Source organism: Rutilus rutilus, assembly GCF_951802725.1.
Source record: "Rutilus rutilus genome assembly, chromosome: 9".
NCBI lineage: Eukaryota > Metazoa > Chordata > Actinopteri > Cypriniformes > Leuciscidae > Rutilus > Rutilus rutilus.
Window position 1 is genome coordinate 766855 of NC_140223.1, and position 19498 is coordinate 786352.

At 38.9% G+C, this 19498-nt stretch overlaps 2 protein-coding genes across 13 annotated transcripts in view; one reads left to right on the forward strand and one right to left on the reverse strand.

The window, feature by feature from the left end:
- The window catches only part of LOC311297683 (NACHT, LRR and PYD domains-containing protein 3-like), a 432890-nt gene that overhangs the window by 29646 nt on the left and 383746 nt on the right, over positions 1-19498 (reverse strand). For all 11 annotated transcript variants that reach the window (XM_084420082.1, XM_084420081.1, XM_084420080.1 and 8 more), the window contains 4 exons: positions 18896-19069; positions 12822-12995; positions 10790-10963; positions 4660-4833 (listed from right to left, as the gene is read on the reverse strand). In XM_084420082.1, the coding sequence (XP_084276208.1) occupies positions 4660-4833; positions 10790-10963; positions 12822-12995; positions 18896-19069 (696 nt within the window). The remainder of the gene's footprint in view (positions 1-4659; positions 4834-10789; positions 10964-12821; positions 12996-18895; positions 19070-19498) is intronic.
- LOC311297692 (piggyBac transposable element-derived protein 4-like) lies at positions 13086-18885 on the forward strand. Of its 2 annotated transcripts, XM_084420098.1 has the most exons (3): positions 13086-13693; positions 14029-14973; positions 15103-18885. In XM_084420098.1, exons 2-3 carry the CDS (start codon positions 14170-14172, stop codon positions 15649-15651), a joined length of 1353 nt encoding a protein of 450 aa, XP_084276224.1. In that variant the 5' UTR covers positions 13086-13693; positions 14029-14169; the 3' UTR covers positions 15652-18885. The 2 variants fall into 2 exon arrangements, with proteins under 2 accessions (XP_084276224.1, XP_084276223.1); XM_084420097.1 differs by having other exon boundaries at positions 13086-14973.

A 19498-nucleotide genomic window follows, 5' to 3' on the forward strand; every position in this document is an offset into this window, starting at 1 on the left:
AAGGTTGCTCATCACTTCCAGATCACTGACACCCATTCATAATATGGAGGACTTCATCCAACCCTGCAACTTTCCTCACGTTATAAAAGCAGTAAGAGCAGTGGCAGGATTAAGTGAGGAGACAAACACCTACAAGATTCCATCACTGGCACTGAAGCTTGGAGACAGCTTGGTGAAGATTGCCAACTCCGTGGAATGCAATGCACTGATGTCAGGACGCGACACGGCTGCAGAGTCTGCACGAAATTTCAGGCGTTTGTATGAAAGCAAATGGAATGAGGTAGTGTCTGCAGCTGCACTGACTACTCTGGATGAAGCTAAATGGAATAAGCCACAAGTCCTATCATTTACAGAGGATGTCAAAACACTGCACTCATTTTTGAACTCAAAACAGCAGGAGTATGTGGATGCCCTACAAGAAAAACCAAATGGCAAAAACTTTGCCACTCTTTGTAAAGTCATGCTAACACAGATTGTTATTTTTAATAGACGAAGAGAAGGTGAGGTTTCCAAGATGAATATTCAATCTTACACGTCTAGAGACCAGGCACCAATGCACAAAGATATCGCTGTGGGACTTCCGAGCTTTGTGGGTACTTCCAAAGGGTGGAAATACGTGGTAAGAGGGGGAGGGGTACCTTCCTGTACCAGTGTTGCTGACCCCTAATATGGTAGTGGCCATGGATCTCCTTGTAAACATGAGAGAAAAGTGTCAAGTTCCTGCTGAGAACCAGCATTTGTTTGCTCATCCAGGTGCTCTGTCTCATTATCGTGGTGCAGACTGTATTCGCCAGTACGCCCAAGCCAGTGGAGCAAAGCATCCAGATGCCCTTTGCTCAACAAAGCTGCGTAAGCAAGTAGCTACATTGTCCACAGTATTAAACCTTAAAGACAATGAGATGGATCAACTGGCCAACTTCCTTGGCCATGATATCAGAGTTCATCAGGAGTTCTACCGCCTCCCTGAAAGCACTCTACAGCTTGCAAAGATTAGTAAACTCCTCATTGCAATGGAAAAAGGGAAACTGCCCGAACTCCAGGGTAAAGGAATAGATGGTATAACAATAGATCCACAAGGTAAATATAATTGTCTAATATGCATTTTAACACAATTGGTAATCATGATTAGTTGTATTCACAATAATGTATATTCTGTAGAGTATTAGGAGTGTTGTCAATATTTCCTAAAATATCAAACATTGGCAGGTAATTTAATATGGAAGTAATGTACTAGAAGTTTAGCTTCACAGATTTTTGTGATAGGCCACATCGATAGAAAATGAAGTACAAATGGTGTGATAGTGGCATTCAGCAGCTTTATGCTTTCATCTTAATCAGATGAAATGAATGTGTCCAGCAACACTTCCAGTGATGAGGCAGAACCGTAAACTTCAAGCTGCTGAAGTCATGAGTATGAGGATCATGTGAATGGTACATTGTCACGGGGACACACAGGAAAATAGGTAGATCCAAATGCAGAATGGAAGTAGTTGTTTATTAAAGTGTAATCCATCTCGTAGTCATCCAGGCAAGGTTCAAAGTCCATGTTAGCAATCCAAATCCAAATAAACAAACAAAACAAGAAACAGGCAAGGAACACAGAACTCTGACGTGTGGTGACCATATACAATGACTCCGTGACAAGGACTAAAACAGACAGGGTATTTATACACAGACACTAACAATGTGATAGGGAACAGCTGAGTGCAATCACGAGTGATGAGAACAGACAAAGGATTATGGGAAATGTAGTTCCAGAGTGAATGGTGACAGTATGGGGAAGAGACCTCTAGTGGCCACCCGGACAAACATAAACCAGACACTGTGACATACATGCGTTTATTCCAATTCTATACATTGTTATTCCTCCAGCTCTGCCTTTACTTCATTACTCTGGAAAATTACGCTGAATAGGAAGCGTACATTTCAGCGATTGCATGAGTCACTGTGTACTTTAGATTGTTGCTCGTTTTTTTCCACTATCAGCAGGAAACCTGCAAGACGAGGGACCTCAAGACGAGGGACTCCATGTATCTTCAAAGAAAAAGGGTATAAGAAAATGTATAGTAACTCACTTTACTAAAGTCTTGGCCTCTGCTAATCTTTGTCTGCTTTTAAGTTAAAGTTAAGAATATAATATAATAATAAGAATACCACATTTGATGTAAAGATACTGGAGTGCAATATTAAGAGAATTAAAATAGCCTTGCAAAGTAGTACAATTAAGCATTGACATGTTCTTATTATTCAGTTAAAGACTTGAATAATTGATTATTGAAATGCTTCATTATAGGCTCCCAGAAAGCACATGTGGGTACACCTAAATCCCCCTCCATGGTAGACCTGGACGATGCCTATCTCAAACAAGGTAACCATGTTTTATTAGGAGATTAGATTAGGACTCACACTTCACCATGGTCCCAATATGTAGGTTTGATTTAGACATCAGTGTATGTGTGTGTAGCTCAGGACTTAGTATTCACCATGGTTCCAATATGTAGGTATGATTTAGACATCAGTGTATGTGTGTTTAGCTCATGACTCAGTTAGAGTTAAGGTTAGACATGGTTCCAATATGTAGGTGTGATTTAGACATCAGTGTATGTGTGTTTAGCTCAGGACTCACTTTTCAACATGGTTCAAATATGTAGGTATGATTTAGACATCGGTGTATGTGTGTGTAGCTTAGGACTCACTTTTCAACATGGGGCCAATATGCATGATTTAGACATCAGCAATTCGGTGGAAATGGAGATGTTGCTCAACTTGCTTGCTGTAGATGCATTACATTTATGGATACGCAGTATCTTGAGCCCTTTTGAGCCATGGCACTTTAAAAAACTGAGAATTACTATATAGCATTGGTATGTAACAATATTTTATGCGTCTTAATGTTAAAGGGGTGGTTCAGGATTTTGGACATCAGACCTCATTTCCAAGTTAGCCTGGGTGTTATTTATCACTGGAGACAGTTTTCAAAAATTTTCATCCAGTCCAACCATTTGCATAGTTCGCTGATGCTAGGCTAGCGCGAGTCAACGGTAACTGCTAGCCTGCCATTAAAACAGTTTTACCCACTCCACAGTACACCAAAAGCAAATAAAATATAACGCCAGACTATCGATGTAAATGTCTGTTGAGAGATTAATGTTAGAAATCAAACTACCCTTTCATCGCATTGCAATAGTTATACTTATATTTATACCTGTATTTATTAGCACAGTCTACAGCAGCGGCAGAGTGATATTAAGTTACCTAGGCAACCGAGACTACTACTAGCTAACTGCTGACTGTAGTGCGCTTCTGTTCTGTTTACTTTTCGGCGCAGTACTACTAACAGGAGCAAAGTAAAATTTCGCCACTGCTGAGAAACTAGTTACTGTAAATGTAAACAATCATTGAGATGCAAGAGTAGTTTGATTTCTAACATTATTCTCTCATCAGACATTACCATCGATAGTCTGGCGTTATGATTTATTTGATTTTGGTGTACTGTGGAGTGGGTAAAACTATTTTTAATGGCAGGCTAGCAGTTACCGTTGACTCGCACTAGCATAGCACCAGCGAACTATGCAACTGAAAGGACTGGATGAAATTTTTTGAAAACTGTCTCCACTGATAAATAACACCCAGGCTAACTTGGAAATGAGGTCCAATTTCCAAAATCCTGAACCACCCCTTTAATGTTCTCTCTGGCTTTGACTGAATTGCTTTGTATTTTAGGAATTATATTTAATTAAATGTTTTTATTTATTTATTATTAGTCACAAAAGTCAAAAGGAAGTGGTCGGAAGAAGAGGTTGGAGCGGTTGAAAAGCATGCATTTCATACACAGCTGAGAAGACGGACTGTTTCTCATGCCTGTTGGCTGAACCTCAGACACTGAAAAACAGAGACTGGTCTGCTGTCAAGTTCTATATTAATAACAGAATTACTGCTTTGAAAACACAACAGAGTCGGTAGGACAGATTTTTCTACATATTTTTTCTTAAAGGTTTAGTTCACCCAAAAATGAAAACTGTCAGTAATTACTCGCCTTCATGTTGTTTTAACCCCGTAAGACTTTCGTTCATCTTTGGAACACAAATTAAGATATTTTTGATTAAGTCTGAGAGCTGGCTCACTCCTCCATAGGCTTCTCTGTAATCGCTATCTGCCATCCCAGAAACGTTCGTAAAGACATTGTTAAAATAGTCCAAGTGACTACAGTGGCTCAACCTTAAGTTTATCAAGCAACGAGAATACTTTTTGTGCGCAAAAAACAAACACAAATAACAACTTTATTCAACTCTTCATTTTCTTCTGTGTTTCTCTGAGTGAGTTCATGTAGGGTAACAGCGCAGCGCTTCTGGGTTGTACATCACAACGTAGGCTCACTATTGGCCGATGGGTGTGATGCTGGCCAATACGTTGAGCCTACGTTCTGATGTACAACCCAGAAGCGCTGCGTGAACTCATTATGTGAACTCATAATAAAGTAAATGTTCCTCTTCAGGGAGACTCCTCACTGCTGCCTTCTACCTCCGGCAGGATATGACGGTTTAAGCAGGAATTTGTCGCTGAACCACTGGATGAAGCTTACGCCAAAGATATATTGTATACACTATCTACATATTAATCCTTATTCACTCCGAGTCTTCATGGTAGGGATGATCTTACCTCAGTATCTCCAGTTTACAATGAGGATTCTCCAGTCCAGCAGAGAACAGCTTCACTCCCGAGTCCCCTAGTTTATTCACAGACAGATCCAGTGTTCTCAGGTGTGAGGGGTTTGATCTCAGAGCTGAAGCCAGAGCAGCACAACCTTCATCTGTGACACCACAATCAATCAACCTGTAGAGAACAATGACACACATTAAGCCTATATCCAAAGATAAACATAACACTTAAAAAATAAATAACATAATAATGTCAATATGAAATGCATACAAAATACTCATTAGTTCATGTTGTTAAAATACATCAATTAGGATTAGGGGATTGAATATACAGTTTGTACAGTAAAAAAAACATTATTTCTATGGAAAGTCCCCATAAAACGTGTAGGATCTGAGGGTGAACCAAACACAAATGAATCTTCCAGTTGATTTGTTCAGACATACTTCCACACAGAACTCAACACTCCAGACCCCAAATCACCAATCCAGAACCATAAAATCCAGGCTCCAGCCAATCTACGCCAACCAATGAAACCCCCCAGTAAGAACTTTATGGCCATGCAAGCTTCAAAGAGATGAGCCCAACTAAAGGAGGACCGTTGTCAATGTTAGATAGTTTGGAAAAGACTGATTGGTTCAGAGATGGCACAGCTCGGGCCCGACCAAGATAATGACAGAGGTTGTTTGATCCCACGACAGATATACAAAACAGATCTTCTTCTTTAGGACCTCTGAACGACCCCAGGGTTGAAATTTCTTAAGACCACAGAGACTGAGACTTTACATATAAAAATACATAAAATCATCCCAAAACAATTCTTGACGGACTTATAATCAAACATCGTTCAACTTCATAATTTTTTATTGTGTCAACAACCTATATGTGTGTCTATTATGCTTAGATCACATACAAGCGACGTGAAACTGAATACACTGAAAAGCCCTCGTGCTACTCATATGCTGAGAGAGAGATAAGACAGTAGAGCTGCACGATTCATCTTTAAAATACTGTGATCTCCATTCAAACACCCACACGATCTTCTTCCAATTCCTCTGACTATTAAACCATAGCGCAACATTTAAATCTGTGTTGGCGCAGCCGCTGACCCAGAAAGAGTTGTCATGAAACAGCTTCACAAAACGTCTTTTCAACCTCATAATAGTATCATTATTTCTGTGATAAAATATTTCAAAGTTCAAATATAAACAATGATGTCTACTGTAGTGATCAAATAGAGTAAATCACATTTTGATAGAAACTTTGTGCTTAACCCCCTGAGGTCGGCTATCGCGCCGGCGTGATAGGCTTGCTTTTTTTCTCATCAGTGCAAAAGATACCCAAAATAGTCTGTTGACTTTGATCTTGACATACAAGTGTCATACATCATTCGATCCTGTTAAGTGTGTATTTTTAGTGTATACTCACAATAAAAACAAAGTGTTGTGCTTTTTGCCAAATAAAGAAAAATAAACATGATGCCAGTTCTGCCTTCTCTATGTCATAATGAGATGAGTAAATCGACTAGAAAAATCTGATTATAAACTATAACGTTTTTACTGTAAAATACTGCCACATCAAATAAGCTTATAATGTTGTCAATTTCTGCTCATATGTTTTATATATATATATATATATATATATATATATATATATATATATATTTAATATATATATAATATAATATATAATATATATATTAGGGCTGTCAGTTAAACACGTTATAAACAGGCATTAACGCAAAACCATTTTAACGGCGTCAATTTATTTATCGGGCGATTAATGCCTAGCAAACTTTGTAGTTTTTTTTTTACATTCTTTTGCAACAACTAGTAATGTTACTAAAACTACAACACCACCGGATCTAGCTAGACCGGAAACAAAACAACAGGCACGCACTTGTTTGGGCTTGCGAGCCGACCAAAGAGTGGACGAGAAGCCACTAGGACAACTTGTATCGCACATCGGACGCGCACTTTCTCAGTTTATGGCCAACAATAAAAACGCCGAATGGCGCCGCTGGTGTGGTGTACACTCATAGAGAATAATGTGTTCAAATTTTAAATACGAGGCGCTGCGCTTCGCTTCTCGTCCACTGTGCGACCCTCTTTAACATTACGTTTTGAGTGGATGAATGATGAGCGCGAGACGCCGAAATGGATGCCAATAAGATTCTGAATGGAAAGTTTAATTTTAAAAAAGTGGGCAAATGGTTCAATTGACAAGACCAAAGTGATCTGTGTGTTTTGTCGTTGTGAACTGAGCTATCATCGCAGCACGTCCAGTCTGAAATACCACTTGATGGCCAAGCACACACACAGCTGATGCGAATTCTCCGCCCCCTCATCAATATCAGGACCTCGTCAGTATTTCTTTCACCCTTTTATTGATGGACAGTGATACATTGTGTGAGAGATTATTTGCTCCAAGTGAGAATGTTAGTGTGAAATTGAACGCTACAGTATATGTCAATGCTGTTTTCAATAAAAAACATTTGCACAAAGCAAGCCGATCCACTTTTCCATGTTGACAAGAGCATTAAAATGAGAAAAAATAATGGGACAAAAAGAAATCAAGAGACATTTAGAATAGATAAAAATGCGCAATTAATTGTGATTAATCGCGAGTTAACTATGACATTAAAGGGATAGTTCACCCAAAAATGAAAATTCTGTCATCATTTACTCACCCTCAAGTTGTTCCAAACCTGTATGAGTTTCTTTGTTCTGCTGAACACAAAGGAAGATATTTGGAAGAATGTTTGTAATCAACAGATCTCGGTCCCCATTGACTTCCATAGTAGGAAAAAATATATACTATGGTAGTCAATGGGGACCGAGATCTGTTTGGTTACAAACATTCTTCCAAATATCTTCCTTTGTGTTCAGCAGAACAAAGAAACTCATACAGGTTTGGAACAACTTGAGGGTGAGTAAACAATGATAGAATTTTCATTTTTGGGTGAACTATCCCTTTAATGCGATTAATCGCGATTAAATATTTTAATCGTTTGACAGCACTAATATATATGTTAAATTTCTATATATATTATGTTTTGTCAAAAATAAAGTCATCAGCTAAGATGTTATTATAGTGTTTGTTCTAATGTAGGCTATATTCAAACTAATGAATCCTTAACTTTGAATAAAATTTGAATATGATCAAATGTATTCTTTAGTTTTTACAAAGAAAGATTACACTGGAAATATTGTTAAAATTTTAATTGTTGTAATTGTATAACCTTTTTAATAAAAAAGCAAAAAATATATATATACAAGGATAGATGTAAACAAAATCTTAAAAGGTCGATATAAGCCTTCTCTTTAAATTATTTTGATTGTGTTTTATTAGTGACACATTTGGGTAGAGAATATATTCCAAAACTTTCTGAAAATACAGCATGAGAACAATTCACAGCACAATTACTAGAAATGTTTACCTTGGATATTAAACAATTTGCAAGCACAATTTGTGAAAAAAACAACAACTGTGTTTCCAACTGTGAACCAATTTTGTATTATATATATATATTTATTTATTTTGTCCTTGCATTCTTTCTTGTGTCTCAGTGACACACCTGAATGAAAGGCTCATTATGCTGGTCGTTGTCTGCTCAGGTGTGAATCACTCATTATTCATGATGGTGTTGGATCACGCCCACACACATATTGCCTTTCCAAACAAAAAGTGTCTTACAAAATTTAAATCAATGTATTGTTTTATGTGAATGATTAGGCAGGATGATTTTCACATCATTTTGAAGAAAAAACTCTAGGCGACAAAATGCATTATTCAGAAGACTTGTGGACACATTGTGACACCGTCACATTAATTTAAGTGTTCCTTTAAAACAGTAACGCTTATGGTTGCTCAGAATGTATTACATTGGTTACATATAATGTTTATGTATGATGAATGATACTTGTATGTATTCCTGTGTAATATATTTAGTTTCCACTGTGTATTTTGGTAAGAATGTGGGATGTCTCTTTAAGGCCTTGGCCGCCCGCAATTTCTATGGAGGCGCGTCCAAGCTTACTTAAGGGGATGGAGAGAATCAGCAAGAAAGGGGGTGTTTTGAATAGATGGCGCCAGTATTGTTTGCTGCAGCTATAGCAATTTAAAGCTTGTTCCTTATGGTTTGAGAGCCTGGTCAAACTATACGTTAAGAGACTGCTTTAATGAGGGAGAGAAGGACAGAAATTTATTCAACCACCTGGACTGTTTATTCATGTGCGCGTCTCCGGTAAGAGGACGTGCTCAGACCCAAACTTTCCAACTGTGTGGGTTAACATTGTCCGACGATCTACGGATTTGGTGAGATCAGCTTCATTTTTGTATTTTTTTGGTGTGGTATACCACTGGATCAACGCTCTACTTTTTTCCTTTTTTTTTTTGTGGATTACGGGTTTTTTTTCGTTACGTTCCAAAAAAGGATCAATCTCGCGGACTAACTGTTTCCTGGTTGGAAAGACTGTAGCACGCTCCTGAGCCAGCCTGGAAGTTTTCCTTGAGTTGGAACTTTTAGTTTAATTTTGTGGACTGGGACAAAAAAGGGGGAATTGTGGGGTTGCACAGGATATTTGATTCCTTTATAATATACCGCGCTAAGCGCGTCATTCAATTGAACTGTTTGGTGAGTCTTTTGTTGATGTTGTTCAGCGCCGTCTGAATATTTGTTTGTTGCTGTGTGCCTTATCACCTTTTTTACACCTTTTTCTTAGACATATTTATCTGTTTAAGAAAGCATTGAGTATGTGACATTGTTGAAGTTTTGTGATATCTGTGATTACTGCTTTCATTCCAAAGATCCCCCTGTGCACAATGCTAAATCATAAAACAGATGAATATACAATAACATTACGATGTCCAGCAATCGATTTAAATAGTACATTGATTGGGTTTAATTAGTCGTTTAATGAGGCCTATTATATGTTGATCTGACTATTTTAAGTGTGTATTTAAATGGTCCAGGGGCAGAACTTTTGCCAAGCGTGTCAGAGGTTCTGGGTTCTAATCCACACTCATATATTTTTTTTATTTTTTTTATCGAAACACGGGAAACATTTGTGTGCATTTTGTTTTGTAATTTCACCAGAACGAATAGAGAGTCTCTCCACAACGGATTGAAGTGCGCGTCTTCTGAGTAAAGACAGTACTGAAGACAGTAACAAACACAGTATCCGCGCCACTGGTCGCAGTGGCAACGAGCACTTTGATCGCTTGATTTCAAAAACGACACATTTCAGCGCTAGATCGCCTCTTATTTAACAAATGAACGAAATGAATGCTCTGCTAGTTAACTGGGGATGCTTTGTTTATTTGTATTGGTAGCCTACATTTGTGCCGCGAGATGTTTCAAAAGTGGTGGGGACAATATCGACCTTAGCAAAAAGTGGTGGGGACATGTCCCACCCGTCCCACCTATAATTACATTGTTTCGCCTCTAGGTGGCGACAAGTGACTGTTAAAAAAATATTTGTTATTGTATTATATATTCAAGAGAACGTAGTACTGTATGATGCTTTTGAAATAAAACTCAGAAAGATGTGATGAATTGTTTTTGTAAATATGACTCATCTTATACATAATGTACAGTCTGTATAAGTGTATGATTTAACTTTTCCCCATAGTCTCGTGGTAAAAACTAATCGCAATACATTCTAATATCGAATCGCAATATTGTAGAATCGCAGTTCTTAAAAATCACAATACATATCGGCACCCAAGTATCGTGATAGTATCAAATCGTGAGATAGATGCATCGTCCCAGCCCTAGTGTGTGTGTGTGTTTGAGAGTGTATGTGAGAGAGAGAGTGTGTGTGTCTGTGTGTGAGAGAGAGAGTGTGTGTGTGTGTGTCTGTGTGTGAGTGTGTGTCTGAGTGTGTGAGCTTTATGTATTTGTAAACATTTTAAGGAACTTAATGTAATATCAATGTAATATTAATGTAATATTAATTACAGGGAGACTCCTCACCGCTGCCTTCTATCGCCGGCAGGATCTGACGGTTCAAGCAGGAATCTGTCGCTGAACCACAGCGCCAAATTGGGTTTACGCCAAAGATATATTGTATACACTATCTACATATTAATCCTTATTCACTCCGAGTCTTTATGGTAGAGATGATCTTACCACAGTATCTTCAGTTTACAGAGAGGATTCTCCAGTCCAGCAGAGAACAGCTTCACTCCTGAGTCTCCTAGTTTATTCTCAGACAGATGCAGTTGTCTCAGGTGTGAGGGGTTTGATCTCAGAGCTGAAGCCAGAGCAGCACAACCTTCATCTGTGACACCACAACCCCACAACCTGTAGAGAACAATGACACACATTATATCCAGCCTATATAGGTATCCAGAGATAAACATAACACTCAAATAAATAACAATGTTAATATGAAATAGTTATATAGTTAGTTACGATGCAATGCTGGCCCGATTGTGCAAGTGACAATTCCGTCACGTCCCGACTCCTAAACTCCCTTAAGAGAGCAGCCAGAAAAATGGAACGCAACTAGAGGTATTTCGCATTTCATGGAAGGAGAGCTCGATTACTTACAGAGAGGCTTTAAAAGCTGCTAGATCTGCTTATTTTTCAACCCTGTTAGAAGAAAATAAACATAATCCTAGGTATTTATTTGAAATGGTGGCTAAACTAATGGAAAAAAAAGCTTCAAGCACCGAAGTTTCCAAGTAATACAGCAGTAATGATTTTATGAACTTCTTCACTTATAAGATTGATAATATCAGGGACAAAATTATAACTATGCAATCGTCTACTACAGTATCGCATCAGGCAGTGCACTGTAGTCTCCCTGAGGAAAAATTTGATTCATTCGTTGCTATAGGAGAGGAAGAATTTACTAAACTATTACTATTAAATCATCTAAATCGACAACATGTATGTTAGACCCTATACCGACTAAGCTACTGAAAGAGATGCTTCCAGAGATCATAGATCTTCTTCTTAATATCATTAATTTATTTCTGAATGGGAGTGGCTGACGCTCATAATTCATATTAAAGGTATCGACTCAATTTTTCATTACATAACTCCTGACACAAATTAAGACATAACTGTCACTATAAGTTTCTCAGAATACAATAGTGGTCAAATACTGAAACTTGAGTCTTATATCTTTTTAATGATGTATAGTTTATCAAGGTAATAACAAAATCTTATAGTAACTTTGAACTATAAAAAAAAAAAAAAACGCTTCAGTGCGCCAGTGCACTGGCAAAGGTTAACAGGTTAATGAAATTTTCTGATTTGCCATGACCTAATCTAAAGTGAGAAATGTTTATGGTTAATACGTTGTTAACAAAGCATTATCTAACTCTTTACATAAGAGCTAATTAAACAATAACACTTTGATAATTACAGTGACAATAAATTAACTCACTATTTGTATATTGTCTCTTAATATATTAACTACAGCTTATATACTATTAAATACTATTCATTAGTTGAAAATGATTTATAAGCGCTGTTTTACTGTATACTTGTGATAAAGTGTTACCATTATTTCAAACTGGTCGCATTAAGTGTAATTATTCCTTTTGTTTGTGATGGAGTGATTCTTCTTTTTCAAAAAGAACACAAAATAAACAAAGATGAATTTGACTGATAGCATTATTATTCTTTTTTTTTTTTCAAGATTTCCATAGATATGGTGATATATTGTTTTTGTGTGTTATTTTGGCCATGATCATCATGCAGTGATAACTCTGATATAGTGACAGTCCTGGTTCAGGTGAAACACACACCACTTCCCTCTTTTCAGCTGCACACACACATTTTGAGGAAATGCTCACGCTTTTACAAGGGTCTGTTTGCACAAGTATTACAAGGCAAGTTGATTTACACCAAACATTTGTGATTTAAAAAACCTCTTCACTGTATCCTGCATCTGTTGTCTGGTTTGTAGTTCGTCCGGTTTAACTGTTAGTTTTGCTTTCTTTTGGGGGATAATAATATATGAAGATGTAAATGTTTCTCTTCAAGGAGATTCCTCACCGCTGCCTTCTACCGCCGGCAGGATCTGACGGTTCAAGCAGGAATCTGTCGCTGAACCACCGGATGAGGCTTACGCCAAAGATATATTGTATGCACTATCTACATATTAATCCTTATTCACTCTGAGTCTTTATGGTAGAGATGATCTTACCTCAGTATCTCCAGTTTACAGAGAGGATTCTCCAGTCCAGCAGAGAACAGCTTCACTCCTGAGGCTCCTAGTTTATTCTTAGAGAGATTCAGATCTCTCAGGTGTGAGGGGTTTGATCTCAGAGCTGAAGCCAGAGCAGCACAACCTTCATCTGTGACACAACAATCAATCAACCTGTAGAGATCAATGACACACATTAAACCTTTTATAATGTGTAATAATGTGTATCGTTCAGATCGCCCAAAAAGAGGGGGAGGTGTCGCCATTTATATCAAAAGCAAATTCAAATCTAGTTTAGTGCTCTCAAAATCGGTGTGTAAACAATTTGAGTTTTTGGCCTTAACACTAGAAGTCCCAGAGATTTGTAACCCTCCTTTAGCCAAGTGGATGCTAACTGGTTAGTCTTTTGGCTATCATTAGCATCAATTCATGTGTAAATGTGGTCATTACCTGAGCAATCTGCAGGGGGGTTGGGGGTGTGTGTGTGAATGGTTGCTGGTGGCTTGTTTGTATGTGTGGGGGAGGGAGGGCTGCTAAAAGCAGAGAACTTGATTGACCATGTCTCACATTGGCATGCAGGGTCTTGCCCAGGTGTAAACAGGTATGAATTAGCACATCTAGCTCTCAAATGAGAGGTAATTCCTTTTGTGCTGAAGTGGATAAAATCTCACTGCACATAGCCTACTACTTCAGTGCCCTCAAGAATTCTGTGGTGTACGAACCTCCTCTCCAAGAAAAGAAAATGCAGACAAGACTCACCACTCGGCAGGCCTTGGAAATGATCCTGAGTGAAGTAAACCCTTGTGACTCAGATGGAGAAGACATAGAACTTCAGCCGGATTCGGACTCAGAGCTGTCTGATCTGTCTTCAGGTTAAGTTTCATTTCATATTATTTCCTATTTCATTTCAAACCAGTAAGTGGAAAACACCAAAAAAGCAGAGTGGAGTGACATAAATATTTACTCTGCCTTTTTTGTATTGTCCACTTTTTTGTTTGTACTACTTAGCAGACATTCACTGCCATCTGAAGTGCAAAACATTATTAGTTGTTTCTTTGCTTTAGTTGTATCTTTTTATTTAGGAAGATATTTCAGACATTATTCCGATACAGAGGAGATACTGGAATTATTATTAGTATCTATGCATGCATTTGTGATATCATTTGACTTTTCCATTGCTCACAATTTGAATTTGTTCACACTGCAGATGAGGAGACTGCTCCTCAACCAAAAAAGAGAGCCCGTTTGGGGACTGACCTGACAGAGACAGTGAAAGATGGCACAGTGTGGCGTGAAGAACAGGTGGGGACGCGTCTCCCTTTCACCCCAATAAAAGCGTACGCTGCAGATGGAGAGCCAACAGCTAAGGCCAGGAAAAGTATCTCGAGTCGCCTTCAGAGCTTCCTGTTTCATCACTCTTGACATGCTTCATAGCATTCAAGAATGGACTATTCAACATGCACAGGAAACGGAGCATGTTCATTGGTTCATGGCCCTCCCTGAACTAATGGCATTTATTGCAATTGTCATCTTGCGGGGGCTTACCAAGGTTCCATCACTACGTGACTGCTGGTCAGCAAACCTGGGAAACCCACATATCATTGGAACAATGCCGCGAAACCGCTTCCAAGACATCATGCGACACCTACGCTTTGATGACAGGTCCACCCGGAGTGATCGAGCAAAGACTGATAAGTTTGCTGCAATTTCCAGTGTGTGGGGATCATTTGTCACCAATTGCATCACGTCCTACAACCCTGGTCTACATATCACCGTTGATGAACAGCTTTTCCCGTCAAAGACTCGCTGCTGTTTCCTGCAGTATATTGCAACTAAACCTGACAAGTTTGGGATCAAGTTTTGGGTGGCTTGCGACCTAAAATCCAAGTACATTTGTAATGTCCTCCCATATCTTGGCAAGGACCCTAGTCGTCCCAGTGGAGAGAGACTGTCTGAAAATGTAGTGATGAGGCTGATGGAACCATTCTTAGACAAGGGCAGAAATGTTACCACGGACAATTTCTTCACATCGCTGTCACTTGCGCATAAACTTCTTAGCCGGAAAACCACCATCCTCGGCACAGTCAACAAGATTCGCCGGGAAATCCCTCAATCCGCTAGACACACAGATCGCAATGAATTCACCACTCAGGTATGTTGCAGGTCTTTTGTGGTTCTATGTTTATGTGTTTCTAATTTTTAGAATCAACACTGCCAAGTGTGTCATTGTGTCATTGTGTGTAAAAGTGCTATGAAAATAACAATTTATCTTATTTATTAGGTGTTTTCAACCACTGCTGCTACGCTGACGGCGTATGCGGCCAAACGGAAGAAGACCGTCTACATTCTTAGCAGCGTGCACAGCGTGATTCAGACTGATAATACCACCAAAAGGAAGCCAAACACTGTCACCCTTTACAACACCACAAAGTGCGGCGTGGATGTGATGGACCAGATGGTGAGGGAGTACACTGTCTGCACAGGGACACGGCGCTGGCCAGTTGCCGTGTTCTATAACATGATTGACATGGCAGCACTGAATGCACATGTGCTGTATCAAGCATGCACCGGAAGGCAGGAAAGACGGGTGGACTTCCTGCTGGAGCTTGCAAGAGAGTTGGCTAACTCTCATATGTGTGCGAAGAAGGCAAGAAAAGAACAATTGCTTCGGACACAACCCTCCACACCTAGCCCTGGAAAAAGAGCCATGTGTGAGGTCAAACACCAATGCAAGAACAATCATGCCACTGTGCGATGTGTTCACTGCTACAGATACACATGTGGTAAATGCAGACGGGAGATACCATGGCAGTGCCAGGATTGTGAGTGATTGCTGGAATGTACTCACTCACTTTTTAATATTATTTGTAAATATGTGTACAAATGGTTGGTTTCTTTTTTATTTTATTTTGTCCTGTTTTTATCAATAAATCTCAGCAACAAAGGAAAAAAAAAAACATGTGTGTTGATTTCTCCCTAAGATGGCAAAGTGAAACACAAGTTTCCTTGAAGTGGCTCAGCATGGCCCCACATCGTTTACATAACAAAAGCAACTGTTCACAGCTGATTAAGGATATTAGCCTAAAGCCTTCCAGCCCATCGGCTGTCCTGTGGGTTTTATAGGTAGAAAAGCCAAATGGCTGCTCTCTGGGACTTCTAGTGTTAAACCTTGAAGTCTCTAAAGACCACTATATCAGCTTGGTTGGTTGTTATAGAACTCCATCTTCATCAAATGACTCTTCATCTACACTATCAAATTTGTTAAATCAAGTTATTTGTAATGACACTATTGTTGTTGGTGATCTGAACTGGGACTGGCTAAGGCCGATATCAGATGCTTTTAAAGAGCAGTGTGACAATTTCAAATTTGACTCAATTAATTAACACTCCTACTCGGCCAAATCCTAAATGTCCAGAGAAATCATCACTCATTGATTAAATCCTGACCAATGCCCCTTTAAAGGGATACTTCAGGATTTAGCATTAAGCTTTGTATTAGTAGAAAACCTGTAGTATTTTCGAATTACCGTGCTTTCCACCCTCATATCCTCCTGACACGAGAGATTTATGTATTTTTTGTCTGGAAAAAATCCTCCAATGAGGCAAAAATCTTAATTTTGCGTCATCTGAGGATTTTTTGGCCAGAGGCTAAAGACTACAGCCAGTAGTAGGGGCTGTCCCGCATGTTTTCAACCCGCCCATAGGGGGATCTCACTCACAGAATCTACACATAGTGTCAGCCATCTTTTTTTGGAAGCTAAGCTAGCAGACTCTTGTTCTGTGGAGAAAGCTGAGTAGTAGGAGAAAGCTGACCAGGATTCGGCTTTTGCTTTCTGCAGTCGCCATTCATTGTTTGCATGCACACCTTTTGTTTCAATCTAACTGAATTCATTCCGATTGGTGAATCTGAATGTAGTGTTTACATTAACGCTAAACAAGTGATCGGTTGATGAGCGTTTTAACATTACTTTAAAGAGAGAGAGATACGAGACCGGTGCGTCTAACAGGTGCCGCTCATCAGTAATCACGCCACCGGCCTCGCGCGATTCTTCCGTGACCCTCAGTTTCGTCCTGCTTGCCACAGTAAACATAATGAATGGCGACTGTAGAACGCAAAAGCCGAATCCCGGACATTTTGGGCGATCTCGAAATACTGAGCAGACTCATCACAGAGACTCACTAGTAGCCTAGCCTTTTTGTTTAACTTGGCTCTCTTACCGGTAGGCGTGGCTTGGGAGTGGCCTCCTAGGGCAGCGAAGCAAGTGCATTCTGGGAGTTGTTGTCTTTCATCCACATAAGCCAAAAATACTTTTTCTGACTTTTCTCAGTCAAGAAAGCTCCAAATTCAAAAATAATTTCACATTTCTTCTACATAAATGACCCATTTTAAATACACATTCATCTTTCCAGAGGTGAAGTATCCCTTTAAGTACTCTGCAATAGGTGTTTTTGCTAATGATGTGAGTGATCACTGTGTGATTGCTGCTGTTAGAGATACTAAGGTGCCCAAGCCTGCACCTCGTATTGTTGAAAGGCGAAATATGATAATGATTGCTGGGTTTTTATATGATTTATTTTATTTTGACTGGAGTAGAATTGCCTTGATTGATGATGTGGAATAAGCCCTGACTTTCTTTCAAAACAGTTTTCTTGATATTCTTAACAGACATGCACCTATTCGTAAATTTAGAATTAAGGGGCCGTACAATCCCTTGTTTACTTCTGAGATTTCTAATTTGCTCCACGAGAGAAATGTAGCCTGGGTAAAAGCAAGGAGATCAGATAATGATGCTGACTGGTTTGTTTTCAGACGGTTGCGAAACAGATTCACTTCACTTTTCAGAAAAGCTAAAGCTGAATTTTGCTTATTTGAAACCACAGATAATCTAAATGACCCCCAAAAATTTTGGAAAACGATTAAGTCATTATCTGCATCGACTAAACCAACAGGTTTTCTGTTGTCTCTAGTTAAGAATGGTGCATCTTTATCTGACAAAGTAGAAATGTTAAATTGTTTTAATGAGCATTTCATATCATCTGGTTTCTTGTTTGATTCTGTTGCCCCTATAGTTTTGGAGCCTGTAAATGACACCTTTATTACTGCCGACAAAACTTTCAGTTTTAGCTCCTTCTCTGTTGCTGATTTTCATAAAGCCCTGAAACAATTGAATCCTCGAAAACCTGCGGGCCCCGATCATTTGGAACCTTTCTTTTTGAAATTAGCTTCAGATATCCTAGCTGAACCTATGACTCATCTTTTTAATCTTTCAATGGTCACAAACAAAATTCCCAAGGTATGGAAGTCTGCTTATGTTTTACCACTTTTGAAAGGAGGTGACCCTACCTTGCCTAATAATTATAGACCCATTTCCAAACTTTCAGCATTGGCCAAAGTGTTGGAATCTTTGATTAGTGTACAAGTGAAAGAGTATTTAAATGCTTAGTCAATTTTATCTAAGCATCAATCTGGTTTCAGGAAAAAACACAGCACTACCACTGCTGCAATAAAAGTAATTATTGATATAGTCAAAGCACTTGATGATAAGAAACACTGTGTGTCTCTGTTCAAATTGTTTTCAAGATTTCCATAGATATGGTGATATATTGTTATCGTGTGTTATTTTGGCCATGATAATCATGTAGTGATAAATCTGATATGGTGACAGTCCTGGTTCAGGTGAAACACACACCACTTCCCTCTTTTCAGCTGCACACACACATTTTGAGGAAATGCTCACGCTTTTACAAGGGTCTGTTTGCACAAGCATTACAAGGCAAGTTGATTTACACCAAACATTTGTGATTTAAAAAACCTCTTCACTGTATCCTGCATTTGTTGTCTGGTTTGTAGTTCGTCCGGTTTAACTGTTAGTTTTGCTTTCTTTTGGGGGATAATAATATATGAAGATGTAAATGTTCCTCTTCAGAGAGATTCCTCACCGCTGCCTTCTACTGCCGGCAGGATCTGGCGGTTCAAGCAGGAATCTGTCGCTGAACCACCGGATGAGGCTTACGCCGGAGATATATTGTATGCACTTATTCACTCTGAGTCTTTATGGTAGAGATGATCTTACCACAGTATCTCCAGTTTACAGAGAGGATTCTCCAGTCCAGCAGAGAGCAGCTTCACTCCTGAGTCTCCGAGTTTATTATATGACAGATGCAGTGTTCTCAGGTGTGAGGGGTTTGATCTCAGAGCTGAAGCCAGAGCAGCACAACCTTCATCTGTGACACCACACTTCCACAACCTGTAGAGAACAATTACACACATTAAGCCTATATCCAAAGATAAACATGACACTTAAAAAATAAATAACATAATGCTGTCAATATGAAATATATAAAATACTAATTAGTTCATGTTGTACATCAGTTAGGATTAGGGGATTGAATATACAGTTTGTACAGTATAAAAATCATTATTTCTATGGAAAGTCCCCATAAAACATGGAAATGTAACGTGTGTGTGTGTGTGTGTGCTTAATGTATTTGTAAACATTTTAAGGAATGTGTGTGTGTGTGTGTGTGTGTGCTCAATGTATTTGTAAACATTTTAAGGAACGTGTGTGTGTGTGTGTGTTAGGGCTGGGAGAAAAAAACAATTCACCTAACTATCGCGATTCTATTTGTTTATGATTTGAATTTTTTTTATTCCAGAATCGATATTGATTCAAATT

What these genes read in the sequence shown, in the direction of transcription:
- LOC311297692 (XM_084420097.1), top strand. Translation starts at nt 14,170, where the DNA reads ATGGAGAGCCAACAGCTAAGGCCAGGAAAAGTATCTCGAGTCGCCTTC. An exon ending in GCAATGAATTCACCACTCAG is followed by an intron (nt 14,974 to 15,102) that starts GTATGTTGCAGG and finishes CTTATTTATTAG; the next exon opens with GTGTTTTCAACCACTGCTGC.